Source organism: Stenella coeruleoalba, assembly GCF_951394435.1.
Source record: "Stenella coeruleoalba genome assembly, chromosome: X".
NCBI lineage: Eukaryota > Metazoa > Chordata > Mammalia > Artiodactyla > Delphinidae > Stenella > Stenella coeruleoalba.
The window spans coordinates 49,773,134-49,789,214 of NC_137152.1; the positions used below are offsets into that span (position 1 = coordinate 49,773,134).

General features: G+C 45.2%; 1 protein-coding gene across 1 annotated transcript in view; it reads left to right on the forward strand.

The window, feature by feature from the left end:
* Nucleotides 1–15,818, forward strand: part of MSN (moesin) — a 68,021-nt gene extending 52,203 nt beyond the window's left edge. Inside the window, exons 5-14 of the mRNA XM_079910650.1 lie at nucleotides 928–1,202; nucleotides 2,547–2,630; nucleotides 3,311–3,457; nucleotides 4,761–4,857; nucleotides 6,580–6,743; nucleotides 9,206–9,336; nucleotides 9,597–9,757; nucleotides 10,993–11,085; nucleotides 12,593–12,817; nucleotides 13,644–15,818. Coding sequence (XP_079766776.1) covers nucleotides 928–1,202; nucleotides 2,547–2,630; nucleotides 3,311–3,457; nucleotides 4,761–4,857; nucleotides 6,580–6,743; nucleotides 9,206–9,336; nucleotides 9,597–9,757; nucleotides 10,993–11,085; nucleotides 12,593–12,817; nucleotides 13,644–13,808 — 1,542 coding nt within the window. The 3' untranslated portion in view covers nucleotides 13,809–15,818. The remainder of the gene's footprint in view (nucleotides 1–927; nucleotides 1,203–2,546; nucleotides 2,631–3,310; nucleotides 3,458–4,760; nucleotides 4,858–6,579; nucleotides 6,744–9,205; nucleotides 9,337–9,596; nucleotides 9,758–10,992; nucleotides 11,086–12,592; nucleotides 12,818–13,643) is intronic.
* Nucleotides 15,819–16,081: the final 263 nt, after the last annotated feature.

Consider the following 16,081-nt stretch of genomic DNA (forward strand, 5'->3'; position numbering starts at 1 on the left):
GGACCCACTTATGGACCATAGCCATTAGTAGTTCTTCAGGACGGAATTGGTATCCTTTTTTCCTTTCCAAACTGAAGGGCTTTAGGAAATTTGTTAAACAGAGAGTCATAGACTATTAAACTGGAAAGAATCTTGAAAGTCTCATAATCTTTATCTTGTCCCTTTTCTTGCCTGTCAACTGTTGCCTGAGCCCCATACAGATGTGTCCTTTCTTGATTTTCTCTCTCAGTTGAACTCCAAGTGGGATGGTTTAAGTATATGTCCATTCAAACTCTCCACCTCCAAGCAGCATCTCTGCAGGAACTTGGCAGTTCTCCATCTCATTACCCTCAAACTGGCTGACTTTGTCCTTGGAGGTCTCCATTACTGTCCTATGGCTTATTTTCCTGACAGTGTCTAGGGGATGGGTGCCCCACCTTCTGCTGGCAGAGTCTTCTTTTCACAAAGAGTGGAGACTTCTGCTGGAAAAATGTGGAGCCGCTAATAGCCAATTTCAGGCTTTAAAAGACAGTCTGATTTGTGCTTTTGCCTATAGTCAATTCCCAGACCTAAGTCATACATCCTAGTCTTTATTTTGCTGATTTATGGAGTTGGGGGGGCCTTAAGAGAGAAGTTTCTTAAGCCTACTTTCAGAACGTGGGGGCAGCTGGATATATTGTCAGATGATGATGGCTTAAGGGCTTATGACTATCAGTGGGTGTTAGGTTTTTTCAGGAAGAAATTCCCTACAGGAAGCAATTATGGATATGGGATTGGGTCCCCAATGAAAGTAATGTGTCTCTTTTCTGAATTATCAGGAGAATTGCCACCCAACTCTTTGGGATTATCCAAATTGATGACTTTTCAGTGTCTTCTCCCCACCCTACAGCCACTCCCCCATCCCTAAAGTCTATTTTTTGAGAGCCCATAACCCCTTGCTGCTCCCAGGTGACTGCCCAGGATGTGCGGAAGGAAAGCCCCCTGCTTTTCAAGTTCCGGGCTAAGTTCTACCCTGAGGATGTATCCGAGGAATTGATCCAGGACATCACACAGCGACTATTCTTCCTGCAAGTGAAGGAGGGCATTCTCAATGATGATATTTACTGCCCACCTGAGACTGCTGTGTTGCTGGCCTCCTATGCTGTCCAGTCCAAGTATGGTGACTTCAATAAGGAAGTCCACAAGTCTGGCTACTTGGCCGGGGACAAGTTGCTGCCACAGAGGTGAGGTGATGTACTGGCCATCTGCCCTGTTCAGAGTGAGCTGCAGCCCAAAGCTGACTGATCCCTATTATACAGAGGTTGCCAGATCTGTCCCTCTCCACTAGGGTCTGTCTGAAGACCGTGTTATGCTGCTCAGACAGACATATTTGCATATGGCACTATACCCTGTTGTTATTTCTCTGGTTCTCAAAATAAAAAGCTTTTTTTCCTCCTCTGTTTGCCTAATTACAGGACTTCATTCCCCTGGAAACAGGTGCTTATATAGAGAACCAGAGATGGATTAATTCTCCTTGCCCCAGTTCCATTTTCTCAATCCTTTTCACTGATTTAGACCTCTTATATCAGAGGTTCATAGGAGTGAGAAATACTTAAGCCAGGGATGTGGGGAGCTCAAACAGTCTTTTAATATTGATAACCAGTGTACAGAGATTTCTGCTTTTTTAAACTTCAAAATTGAACATTCTCAAACACTCATTCTTGTTTTAGCATCACAACAACATAGAAAATGAATAAGGCAGCACAATCCTTATTAGCTCAGGAAATAGATGTGCAGAGGTGCTCACTCTGACCTGCTCAATCTCCCACAGCTCATTTAAGGTGACCTAGAACCCTAGTCTCTTGATTTTTTTAACCCCACTGCATCCATTTGCTATTTTCATAGGCTTTTGGATTGGAAGGAAAAGTTCTGTTTCATTCTGGTAGCCTCAGTCCCAGTGGAGCTGTGGCAAATGTACAACTCACCTGAAGGTATTAGGGATAGTGGTTGTGCCCTGGGACTCTACCTAAGTCACTGCCATAATGTCTGAGATAGCATATTTAAAGCAAGCCTTGTTTATGATCTAGTAGATCTGGGAGGTTGAGCCCATTATCAATAGTTTCTCCCGGAGCCATTTGGGCTCAGTTCTTTGTTCTGTAGCCACAGGCTGTAATCTTATCCCTGAGCAATAGTCTCACAAATGCAAACTGTTGGTACCACAAAGATCTAGGAGAGCGCGTGCATGCCTCCATGAGGCCCGTTCCTACTCTTAGCCCCACAAGCCAGCACAGACTGTTGATATGTTATTGCTCTGCTTAGAGACCACAGCACATTATTGGATTTTCTGGTTAAAGGTACAAAGGAAGGTGTTCCTATTGTCTTTCTTGGTCACGCATTCTGTATCTCTCATACTCCTCAGGCAGTTCCCTATGTCTAATTAATACCTCCTGCTGTAATTTCAGTCTGCTTCTGGTGTAATGACCCCACATACTTTTTGCATCAACCCCTTGGGGAGCTAAGTAGACTTCCCTTTACCCCTGCTTTTGGACTTTGTGCTTTAAACTACTCACCATGCATTGTCTTTCCAGGGTCCTGGAACAGCACAAACTTAACAAGGACCAGTGGGAGGAACGTATCCAGGTGTGGCATGAGGAGCACCGGGGCATGCTCAGGTAAGCCGGCCCTAGCAACTGTGGGCTCTATTGCCCCTGCAGGGAGAATGAGAGTTGATTCTGGAGAGAGAAGAGGCAGAGGGCAAGGAACACTGGAGGACATTGGAGAGAGAGAAACAGGAAATTAGAAATGGAAGGCAAATCAGGGCCATCATAAAGCTGTACTTTTTGTGAATGATGGCAACTGATAGCCCAGACAATTTTGACCATAAAGAAATGGAGGAGATCTCAGGATCCCTAGGGAGCTTCTGCGCCACCAGGGTCTCCTCCCCAAGAATGAAATGAAGAAGGAGCTCTATAAACGTGGCATGCCATTTGGGAATTGTCTAGTTGAAGAACAAATTTTACCATTTTGCCATCACCACCTCATCTGGGCTCTGCTAATAATGTGCCTGCGTACGAGGCTTCTGTGATAGCAAACATGCCAGAGGCCAGCAAGGGTCATCCCGCCTTTATTCCCCTTTGGGAACCTCAGACCTGAGGCTCCTGTGAGCATGTTTTGGCAAAAGTCATGTTGTGCTCTGTTCGCCATCATCTGTTCACCTTCCATCCTCTTTCCCACCCCTTATAACAAGATTCTTGTCAGAATTGCAGAACAAGTAGGCTTTCTGTCTCCCCGGGTCTGATTCACAGGGTCCCCTATATTCCCCGCCCCCGCCCCACCCTGCTCTCTTGTTTAGGGAGGATGCTGTCCTGGAGTATCTGAAGATTGCCCAGGATCTGGAGATGTATGGTGTGAACTACTTCAGCATCAAGAACAAGAAAGGCTCAGAGCTGTGGCTGGGAGTAGATGCCCTGGGTCTCAACATCTATGAGCAGAATGACAGGTATAGTTCAGAGCTTACTTAGTTTTTTGGGCCACTTTGACACCTAGGATTTGACAGAGTAGGATTATACTTCCTGGGTCCCACCTATATCATTCTTCTTCTACCTAGTTTAGACCAGTCCAGATGATTGTACAACCTCCCTCAGGTCTCTAAATCTTGCATTGACTAGACTTGCACTGTCTGCTATGGTAGCTTTTGGCCACATATAGCTGTTGAGCACTTGAAATGTGGCTGCTCTGAATTGAGATGTGCTATAAGTGTAAACTCCATACTGGACTTTGAAGACTTGGTGTGAATAACAGAATACAAAATATCTCACTAATATTTTTAAAAATATTGATTTACATGTACAAATGATAGTATTTTACATATACTGGGTTAAATGAACTGCTGTTACAGTTAATTCCACCTATTTCTTTTTACTTATTTTCATGTGGCTGCTAGAAAATTTAAAATTACATGTGTGGTTCTCATTATATTTCTGTTGGACAACACTGGTCTAAAACCTACCTTGTCACGATTTGTAATTAATCTCCTTTGCATATGATGATTAAGTGCCTTTTGGCCTATAATCCCTCTTGCTACAGCCTTATCGCACTAGCTTATTTTTTTTCCTTGGATTGCTCTTTTTTTAAAAAAAATATTTATTTATTTATTGCCATGTTGGCACTTAGTTGCAGCACATGGGCTCTTCGTTGCGGTGCACGGGCTTCTCTCTAGTTGTGGCGCGTGGGCTCCAGAGCACGTGGGCTCAGTAGTTGCGGCATGTGGGCTCAGTTGCCCTGCAGCATGTGGGATCTTAGTTCCCCCACCAGGGATCGAACCTATGTCCCCTGCATTGGAAGGTGGGTTCTCAACTGGACCACCAGGGAAGTCCCTTCTTGGCTTGCTCTTGATGAGGATGGAGATCAGTATATTATTGTTTTGTGTAACTTCTGAGTCTTGGAACTTATTATTTACCTTCTCCCCAACTTTTACAACCTTGGTAGAATAGAAGAGTTCCAGTTAAGTAGGGCTGGGGATTCTTGTGAGAGATTGTTACAAGGTCCATGCCTCAACAAAAAATAAAATAAAACAAACCTCAGATATTGGGACAAGGGATATGTTGATTGTGGTATCAGGAGGTCCTTTGTGCACCCTCAATGCTGGCAACTGACCTGGTGGCATGTGATGACACTGGCTGAGCTGGCAATGAATCTACCTCCTTAAGGGAGAAGTTGGTGGTGGGGAGGGCAAGGCACCAACCCTCTAAGTCCTTCTTGTCTTGCCTTTATCCTAATGTTCTTGGCATCCATTTTTACAGACTGACTCCTAAGATAGGCTTCCCCTGGAGTGAAATCAGGAACATCTCTTTTAATGACAAGAAATTTGTCATCAAGCCCATTGACAAAAAAGCCCCGGTAAGTGACTCCTCCCACTGGCCAACACAGGTACTTGCCAAGGCCTGGATAATGCTAAAAGCAATTGTGTCATTCTATATTTCTCTCCCTTTTTTGGCTTTTTTGTGTATGTGGGTGGGAATAGGAGGCACAAAAGGCGATTGGCAATGAAAGGGGATGCTGATGTCAGGAGGCATCCTATAACTGGTGCCACACTGCTACCTGTGTCTCAGGAGAAGCATGGATTATGGAGAGCCACAGGCAGTCTAATTACTGCCTCTTAGCCACTATCTTTTACTTCCCTGAGGCTCTGGGGTGGAAACAGAGAGTACATCTTATCTTTTAAAGCCTCTAGGCCCTAGAAAGTGGAAACTGTTCATGTACTCGATTTATCTTTAATTCTGGAGAAAGGACAGAGCCAGGAGAAGTCCAGATCCAAAGATGATTCTCCAGGTGTTCTTTCTGTTATAACTTTGCTGCTGTCCTCTCAAGACTTCTTTCCAGAGCAATCCAAAACCAAGAAAGTGCTTTCAGTCCAGTCATTCCTCTAACATGCTTGCCATTCCTGTCACCTACTCAGTTGCCTGTGGCTGACAAGACTGGAAAGCTGGTGCTTGGGAATAGGATAGAAAACTGAGAGGAGACTCTCCTCTTTTGATGTACCTCATGTCCAACAAGGGCCAATGGCCATGCTGAACCAGACCTTTCTCATGAGGCCTCAACCATTCCTCTCCAGCTCTGAGGTCTCTGAACTTGCCCTGCTAGGAACTTTATATATGTTGTCTCTTTAAACCCTCAACGACATTGTCAGGTAGGTAGTAGCATACCTGTTTTATAAGTGATGAAACTGAGTTTCAGAGGGATGGAGTGATTTGCCCAAGATCACATAGCTAAAAATGATAGAGCTGGGATTTACACCTAGGTTGTTTGACCTCTGGTTCTTGTGCTTCTTCTACTGCACCCCAAGCAATGCGAGATGGTAGCAGTTTGGGTTCAGTGGCAGAGGAGCTGGTGGTTAGTCCATCAGCTGGTGACCTTGGTCCAGTGGTATTTGTAGTAAGAAACTCAAACTCACTGGATTTTCTTGTGTGTGTGTGTTTTTTTTGTTTTTTTGTTTTTCTTTGTTTTGTTTTTTTAATACTGCTGCTGTGCTCAACTTTCATCAGAAAAAGGTAAGTAACAAAGTCAGCTGAGATCAAGGGCATATTTAAAAAACAACAACCAGGATAATCGATGTTCAGATTTATATATTCATGTATGTATTTACAAACTGCCTTATTCCAAACAGGATTGAAGGGACTGGGTCTAGGATATGCTTTTAGGAGATTATAGAACCAGTCCAGCCCACCCATACTACACTCACCACGGTATTATGCAGGGATTATTTGGCCTCTAAGAGAGGCCCCTGAGACCCAGCAGGATATCTAATTAGCAGATAAAGTCAGTTTCTATCTTTCAACTGCATTGATGGTATTTTAGGATGCTTTTCATAAGCAAAGGTTGAAAGAAATTGTGGCTCGGTGGAAAGAGCACTGGTTTCGGAGTCAAGAAGCCTGGGTTCCAGTCCTGGGTCTGCCACTAACCTGCCATCTGACCCTGGGCAAGTCACTTCACCACTCTGATAATTGGTCTTCCCATCTGTAACATGATCTTTCCAGTGCTTTTGGACTTAGCTTTTCAGAAGGCAGAAGCCCACCTTCATCTGTCCCTCTAAACTCTTTCTGACTGCTGGTTTTCCACCAGGACTTCGTCTTCTATGCTCCTCGGCTGCGGATTAACAAGCGGATCTTGGCTCTGTGTATGGGGAACCATGAGCTATACATGCGCCGCCGCAAGCCCGACACAATCGAGGTGCAGCAGATGAAGGCACAGGCCCGGGAGGAGAAGCACCAGAAACAGATGGAGCGGTAGGTGACGTGGAACTGAAGTGGGGGCCAGGGCTGTGGCAAGGAAGCTTCTCAGAGGTGCCAAGCCTGCTAAAGGCAAGGCATGAAGCCATCCTGGTACTGGGGGAGAGAGAGATGTACAGGGATACACCCCTTCCATTAAGTCTCAGGCATCCCCATCCCCAGGAGGCAGGCATTTAGAACCCTAGGATTTCAGAGGCTGATAGGAGGGAGGGACATTTCATAGTTCCCCATTATCTATGACCCTCATGCCATTGCTTTTCTAGGTGGACTCTGGGTTGCTCTGGGCTATCTGACCAGTATAGCAGCAGTAGCAGAAGGCTTCATGCACATTTAAACCTGGACTCTAGGGTTTTTTGAGTGAAATTGGGCAGAGCCACCAGAATTTTCCCTACCAAGCCCTTTTGCACTGAGGACCCTTGCTACTCAAGGTGCATCAAAGCTCAGCAGCATCAGCATCAACTTTGGAACTTTTTAGAAAGGCAGTATTCTGAGACCTACCTCAAAGCTGCTGATTCAAAATCTGCAACTTAAGATCCTAGTTGAACATTTCTTCAAAGAAGATATGCAAATGGCCAGCAGGCACATGAAAACACCCTTAGTCATTAGGGAAATGCAAGTCAAAACCACAGTGAGGTACCACCTCATACTCACTAATATGGATATAATAAATGAAAACAGAAAATAACAGTTGTTGGCAAGGGTATGGAGAAATTGGAACTCATGCTCATTGCTAGTGGGAATGTAAAATGGTTCAGCTGCTGTAGAAAACAATTTGATGGTTCCTCAAAAAATTAAATGTAGAATTACCATACAATTCCACAATTCCACTCCTAGGTATATACTGAAAAAAATTGAAAACAGGTGTTCAAACAGGTACATGCACATACCTGTTCATAGCTGTGCAATTCACAATAACCAAAAATTGGAAACAGCCCAAATGTCCATCAGTGAATGAATGGATAAACAAATTGTACAGCCATCCAATGAAATATTATTCAGCCATTAAAAATTTTAGAACAAAGTATTGATGCATACTACAATGTAGATGAATCTCTAAAGCATTATGCTAAGTGAAAGAAACCAGACACAAAAGGTCACATATTGTATTATTCCATTTATATGAAATATCCAGAATAGATAAACAGAAGGCAGATTGGTGGTTGTCAGGGGCTGGAGAGAGGGGAGATGTGGAGAAAGTGCTTAATACCAGGTATGAGGTTTTCCTTTGGAGTGATGAAATGTCTTGGAACTAATAGAGGTAGTGGTCATACAACATTGTGAATGTATTAAATGCCACTGAATTATTCACTTTAAAATGGTTAATTTTATATCATGTGAATTTCACCTCAGTAAGTTATTTGAAAAATAAGATCCCTGGTGATTCCTGTGCATGTTAATGTTTGAGAGCACTGTTTTAGTAGATACTCTGTCATAAAGAGTTTGGAACCTCAGGAGGCTTCTAATCTAGTAGGCTGGAAAATGACTCCGTGTATGGGAGGTTAGACACCAAAGTTCACATTTATTCCGGAAAAATGAAATTAGGGGCAGTTTACAGAACTGGATCTGGCAGGAACCTGCCCTCAAGGACCTCACAGTATAGTAGAAGAAAGGGAAAAAATAGTATATATATAACGGTTCAAGGTACAAATGCTGTGTCATTCATTCACTCAATATATATTTATTGAGCAGTGAAAAATAAAGAGACAAAAATCTCTGCTCTGCTCCCATGAAGCTGTCATTCTAGTGGGAAGAGACAGACAGATCAAATAAGCATATTATATGGTATGTGACATGATAAGAAGTACTATGGAGAAAAATAACAGGGAGGAGGGATATGGAGAAGGGTAGGCCAAGTATTCTGAGGGGTCAGAAAGAGAAAAGACATCTAGCCAAGGGAGAAAAGAAGGCCTCCTGGAAGAGGCACTGGGGCAAGAAAAAGCAAATACTTATTTTAGATTTACAACAAATTCTGGAGAAAAGGAGCCTAGAGCTGAGCTTCAGAGGGCAGGCAGAGGACTGATGCCCCAGCCATAGGGATCACCAGACTTGAAGCACAGTATATCAGCACAGATCCAAAACTTTTCTCCCTGTAACTTTATAAGGTAGATAGGGCAGGACTTATTTGGCCATTTTACAGATAAGGTTACTGAGAGCAAGAGCAAAGAAATGATGTAGCTAAGGTCACCCACTGATTACCCACTGGGTAGTGGACAAGCTGAGAGTCCAGGTTGGATCTCCTGATTCTGGGACAAACTGACAGGGCCCTGAGCATACCGGCCCACGTAGGGCTGTGATGTAAGGACAAGAATGTAGAGAGAAGGGAGAGTGGTCTTGTCTCACAAGCCCTGAGTGTGTTGGATGGGTGGGGACTGAGGGGCCAGGGCCAGGGAGCCTTGGGAATTCCAAGGCTTCCATGTGGCCTTGCTATCCTGTTCCCTCCCTTCTTTCTCCTTTCCTAGTGCTCTGCTGGAAAATGAGAAGAAGAAACGTGAGATGGCAGAAAAGGAGAAGGAGAAGATTGAACGGGAAAAGGAGGAACTGATGGAGAGGCTGAAGCAGATCGAGGAACAGACTAAGAAGGCTCAACAAGGTGAGGCTTGGAGTCACCTTGGAGACTGGGTTTTCCCACAGTCTGACTCTATGAACTGGAAACCCTTCTGTCTGAGCTGCAGACTCAGGCCATATATTCCAGATATGACTAAAGAATAGAGGAGTGATGGAGCAAGAGGAAGAGTGCCTAGAACTTTCTGCCAGCTGTGTCCTGGGGTGAAGCATTTCCAGGAAGGAAGTTAGGTGTCCCTTCTTGATCTCTGCACTTTTCACCACCTTTCCCCTACCTTCTCTTCCCAGAACTGGAAGAACAGACCCGCAGGGCTCTGGAACTTGAACAGGAGCGGAAGCGTGCCCAGAGCGAGGCTGAGAAACTGGCCAAAGAGCGTCAAGAAGCTGAAGAGGCCAAGGAGGCCCTGTTGCAGGCCTCCCGGGACCAGAAGAAGACCCAGGAACAACTGGTAAAGCTACAAAATGGGCTGGGATTATGGGACCTTAGTTTTCTCTTCTGTCTGCCTACCTATTCACAGCTACCTCTGCTTGCAGGACTGGTTCTTTCCAGCAGGGTAACTCTCAGCAGGCTTCCAGCAGATAGCTCCTTCAGAAGCAAGCTGAGAAGTCATTTTGCAAATACTCTTCCCTAACCCTTACTTTTATTCTCTTTCTTAGCAATTGGGGATTTGAGCTGATGACCTGACAAAGGAGAGAGGGAGGAAAGTAGTAAAGGGATTCACACTTGATTGACTAGCTACGTGTGTTACAAGCTATACTAGCAACTTTTCCCTTTTCCTTACTTCCTTATTTCCTCTTCCTAATAACCCTATGAGATTAATCCTTGTGGGATAATATGCCCAGAAAAGGAAATTAGGACTCAGAGAGGTTGAAGAGACTCGTCAGAGGTCACACTGTTGTGACTGAGTAAGAATGAGAAGTCATTTCTGCCTCTCTTTTAAAGGTTTGCTCCCTAAAAGCACACGTAAAACTGTGTGTCTATACATTTTTTAGGGGAGAAGGGTGAGCATCTATTCTTTCATCACAATTTCCAAGGGTTCTGTGACTCAGAAATTAAGAACCTGTGTCCCAAATTCCTTGACGTATGCTCTTCCCCTGTACTGTTTGGAGTGAGAGTGCAAGAACCTAAAACCTAATTCTCAGGGGGAAATGTCCTCTGGGAGATTTGCCCGAAGTGTGAGGGCATGCATAAGCTTATTCCCTTCTTCAGATCACTTTGTGACACTTGAGTGTCATTCCTATACTTGTCCTGGGAAGAGTCTTAGTGGAGCCCTGAGCATTGTAGGATAACAGGAAAGGGTCTGCCACTTCAGGCAGTGACACAGTGATCTCCAAAGCTTTACTGAGGCCCTAACTGTGCAATTGGCAATACCAAGAGGGAGAGAGGGAGAGAGAGATGAGGAAGAGCCAGAGATGACACGTTGTTTGTCCTCAGGTCTATAGTCTAGGCAGGGAGCTCTGACTTACAAGGAAATAGTTTGGAGTTAATAGGGTGCTATAGTAGATCTGAGAATGAGTGTTCCTCTGGGCTTCCTGGAGGAAGTGTGGTAAAAAGAGCCTCCAAGAGCAGCAAGCAAGTGGAGCAGGAAGTTCCCTGTTAGTTCTCAGGGGATCTGGGGTTGAAGACACCTGGGGCCTGAGGACCAGAAGGCCCACCTCTCATAAGCTTCCAATTGATCCACAGGCCTTGGAAATGGCAGAGCTGACATCTCGGATCTCCCAGCTGGAGATGGCCCGACAGAAAAAGGAGAGTGAGGCTGTGGAATGGCAGCAGAAGGTAAGATACCGTGCCCAGGACAAAGCAGTGTGGGATGGGGTATCATATGCATAGGCTCCAGTTCCTTAGATTCTTTTATTTATTTATTTATTTTTAAAGATAATACCTGGAAGTATCTTTTATTTTTTTTTTTTTATTTATTTTTTCCGGTACGTGGGCCTCTCACTGTTGTGGCCTCTCCCGTTGTGGAACACAGGCTCCGGATGTGCAGGCTCAGCGGCCATGGCTCACGGGCCCAGCCGCTCCGTGGCATGTGGGATCTTCCCAGACCGGGGCACGAACCCATGTCCCCTGCATTGGCAGGCAGACTCTCAACCACTGTACCACCAGGGAAGCCCCATTATTTTATATTTTATTTAAAAAATTATTTTATTTTTTTTAACATCTTCATTGGCGTATAATTGCTTTACAATGGTGTGTTAGTTTCTGCTGTACAACAAAGTGAATCAGCTGTGTATATACATATATCCCCATATCTCCTCCTATTGCATCTCCCTCCCACCATCCCTATCCCACCCCTCTAGGTGGTCACAAAGCACCGAGCTGATCTCCCTGTGCTATGCGGCTGCTTCCCACTAGCTATCTATTTTACATTTGGTAGTGTACATATGTCCACGCCACTCTCTCACTTCTTCTCAGCTTACCGTTCCCTCTCCCCGTGTCCTCAAGTCCATTCTCTACGTCTGTGTCTTTATTCCTATTCTGCCCCTAGGTTCTTCAGAACCATTTCTTTTTATTCCATATATATGTGTTATCATACAGTATTTGTTTTTCTCTTTCTGACTTACTTCACTCTGTATGACAGACTCTAGGTCCATCCACCTCACTGCAAATAACTCAATTTCATTTCCTTTTATGGCTGAGTAATATTCCATTGTATATATGTGTCGCATCTTCTTTATCCATTCATTGGTCGATGGACACTTAGGTTGCTTCCATGTCCAGGCTATTGTAAATAGTGCTGCAGTGAACATTGTGGTACATGACTCTCTTTGAATTATGGTTTTCTCAGGGTATATGGTTTGCCCAGTGGTGGGATTGCTGGGTCATATGGTAGTTCTATTTAGTTTTTTAAGGAACCTCCATACTGTTCTCCATAGTGGCTGTATCAACTTACATTCCCACCAACAGTGCAAGAGGGTTCCCTTTTCTCCACACCCTCTTCAACATTTATTGTTTGCAGATTTTTTGATGATGGCCATTCTGACCGATGTGAGGATTTGGGTTTCTTCACGCTTCTATCCTTCCTTGACAGTGGGTATCATGGGAGAAGGAGCTCAAGCCTTTCTCAGATACTTCCCAGAATTCTCCAGTACCCCCAGGGAATTTGGTACTAGTAATAGGAATTACTCCTATTATACAGCTGAAGGAACTCAGGATCACTCAGGCAAAGTGACTTGGCCTACCTGGTGCCTGCTTTCTGCTGGGCCATTCTAGGCACACATAGGGATGCCGCAAGTTAGCCTGGTCTGACTGCCAGACCTTCTCTTCCTCTGTTACTGGGCAGGCTCAGATGGTACAAGAAGACTTGGAGAAGACCCGTGCAGAGCTGAAGACTGCCATGAGCACGCCTCATGTGGCAGAGCCTGCCGAGAATGAGCAGGATGAGCAGGATGAGAACGGTGCAGAGGCCAGCGCTGAACTGCGGGCTGATGCCATGGCCAAGGATCGCAGCGAGGAGGAACGTACCACTGAGGCAGAGAAGAATGAGCGTGTGCAGAAGCACCTGAAGGTATCAAGGCTGACCCAAAGGGTCATGGAGACCATGTGTATTGACTTAGTAGCCCATGGCCTTCCCTAGATCATCGGGGCACGGGAGCAGTAGAGGAGCCTGTCTCAGTGCTCTGTGGGAGCTTAAGCATTTCTCAATGAGAGCTTTAAGGGAGAGCACCTCTCACTTATTTTTTTAATTTTTAATTTTTATTTTTATAAATTTATTTATTTTATCTTTGGCTGTGTCGGGTCTTCATTGCTGCACGTGGGCTTTCTCTAGCTGTGGCACGCGGGCTTAGTTGCTCTGCGGCATGTGGGATCTTCCCGGACCAGGGCTTGAACCCGTGTCCCCTGCATTGTCAGGTGGATTCTTAACCACTGCGCCACCAGGGAAGTCCCAGCTCTCACTTATTAATCAGAGCCTGGACCGCCTCTTCCTTTTTTTTTTGTTTTTTTGCTCCATCCTCCACCCATATTCCATTTACCTCATATTCAGAAAATACTTAGTTGTCACAATTCCTACTTGAATCTCTTTGGTGTATTGTTCTACTCTCAGGATTCTGTCATCAGTTGATCTGCTAAGTTGGTGTTCTGGTTTTGTTTTTTTTTTTTATTATTCTTGCCCCACTGCAGTTCTAACAGAGCTGGAAATGGCTCTCAAAAAATGTGTGTGTCTGTGTTTGTGTGTATAAAGAGGGGGGCAGGGGTGGGGGAGTGAGAGAGAAAGGTGGTGGAGAGGGTGGGAGGAAGGTAAGAAGGAAATAAATCAGGAAGTACATCTGGTTAACGAGGGGAGGTAAAATGAGAGGAAGCCATTAACCCCTTATCCCCTTGCACCCTCACAGGCCCTCACTTCAGAGCTGGCCAATGCCCGTGATGAGTCCAAGAAGACTGCTAATGACATGATCCATGCTGAGAACATGCGACTGGGTCGAGACAAGTACAAGACCCTGCGCCAAATCCGGCAGGGCAATACTAAGCAGCGCATTGATGAGTTTGAGTCCATGTAATGGGCACCCAGCCTCTAGGGACCCCTCCTCCCTTCTTCCTTGCCCTCACACTCCTACACTCTTGCCTAACTCACACTGTGCTGGAGCCACTAACTAGAGCAGCCCAGGAGTCATGCCAAGCATTCAGTACAGCCATGGGACCAAACCTAGCCCCTCAGCCCTCACTCACTTCCCTAGGCAGAGAGATGGCCCACTATGGTGATGATGGGACCCTCTTTTTCTTCTATCCCAGGTGATCTAGCTTTCTAGAAGAGATCACTTTCTCAGCTCAGAGGCACTTCCCACTTGATTTGGGAAATACCCCCACATTTACTGTTGCTTTGCAGGAGTCAAGTGTAGTAGGTTGAAAACTAGCCCCCACCACTGCCTTCCTCTTCATGGTCCTGTGATTTGCAGAATTGGAACATCATAGGGTTTAGAGAAGGAGGCGGAGCCCTGGCTATATGCTCTAGGATGTCAACTGCCCTAGGATTAGGCCTCCCAGTGTCCATCCCTTCTAGAGTTATTTAGGCTTTGTAATGATTGGAGGCTAAAAAGATGTTCACTCATTCTTCTCTCTACCTCCCAGATTGGACCTGTTACAAACTTGGTCCCAGTAAACCTTGTCCCTGAGTTCAGGGACTTAGTTTCTCTTCAGGGTGATATGGGGGAGACAGTGCCTGCAAGAGGCTTCACCAACATCCTGGAAGGCCGTTGGCCATTCTGTTCAGACAAGATTGGGTAGAGGATCTGCCCCTATGCCTTATGGGAGCCTAGACTTGTTTCAAGTGAGCTCTATGGGCAGAGATATCCCTTATTATTCTGTGTTCCTCTTCCCCTCTTGGGATCTGCCCCTCCCCACTCCAATCCCCAAACCCCCTCCAAGTAGAACAGTAGGGATGGTTACCCCCAAACCCAGCCAGCCCCATCCAGGACTTTTGCTAAAGGGAGGAAATATTCACACGTGGCTTGAGTATTTTACCTGCCAGGGGTCCCAGACTACTTCTCCCTTCAGAGTTGGACCACAGCTCCTGCTTCAGGGCCATTAAGGCCTTGGTTTGGTGAGCCCTAGATCTTGATGTCAGTTGGCTCAATTGGTGAGTGGGTGGAAGAAGCTGAGTATGGTGAGAGAAGTTTGTGGCCTAGATCCTACAGTTTACACCTCTCCAAGGTGGTGATTTGGTCCTGCCTCTGTTTAATAAATCTCTAACCCAGGTCTTGCCACCAACTGTGCTATCCCTTGGAGCTGTAAACCAGAGAGCTGTTAGGGGCTCTGGCCTGGTCCTTTTCACACTCCCACCTCTTTCTTTCAACCCAGGAGCAGCCTCCTCCTCCTCTCTGTCTCATGTGTGTTCTTTTTCTTTCCACCAGTATTATATATTTTAGTGGCCTCTAACTAAATATTGATTTCTGTGTTTCTTGCTAATGCACCCTTAGAAGATATTAGTGTTGGGACAGGATCATTTTGGCCTCATTCCCTTACCACCCCCTACACCTAGGAAGCATATACTATATTGTAAAAGAATATTTTGCCAGAAAAATTAATGTAGGAAGCTTTCAGTATTAGTGATATCACCTGTCACTATAGGTCATACAATCCTTTTTTAAGGTTCTTGGTATTTGGTTTTATTGTTCCTTTTTTTGCCTTCTCCTCAGAGTTCATTCCCCAAGGGGCCCTACTGTCCTTGCATGCAGTGCCCCTAGCCCAGAGCCCATGGCTTTGATCCCTCCCTCCCCTTGCCTCCTGCTTGACCTTGCGGAGTCTTATGTGCATTGCTGTGAATTATATTGACACTCTCTTGGTGATACGCCCTATATTGGCTAAATTCAAACCTGGAATTGTGGGGCAATCTAGCTGCCTTAAAGGTAGTACCCCCCCACCCCAGGGAAGCTGGGGAAAAAGGTTAGATTTTATATTCAGTTTTTTTGTGTGTGTATTTTTGGGGTTTTTAAAATTTGTTTTTGGAGGGGTTTATGCTTAACCAATGTTCTATTTCAGTGCCAATAAAATCTAGGAAGACTTCACTGTGACTTGATCTTTCTTTGTGGCATGAGTGGGTGGCTGTAAGATACTTCACTGTAATTTGCACTCTGTGGACCACTTTCCTATCCCTGGTCTCATTTCATTCTCACTTCAGTCCTATGGAGAGTGGATATGACTATCCTCGTTTTATAGAGGAGGGAATGGATTTGAAAAAGTAGAATAACTGCCCAAGGGCACAGGACTGTATGACTTAATAGCCTGTGTCCTTTCCGTAGCCCTAGGCCAATTTTTTCTGGTGTAGATGGGCCCT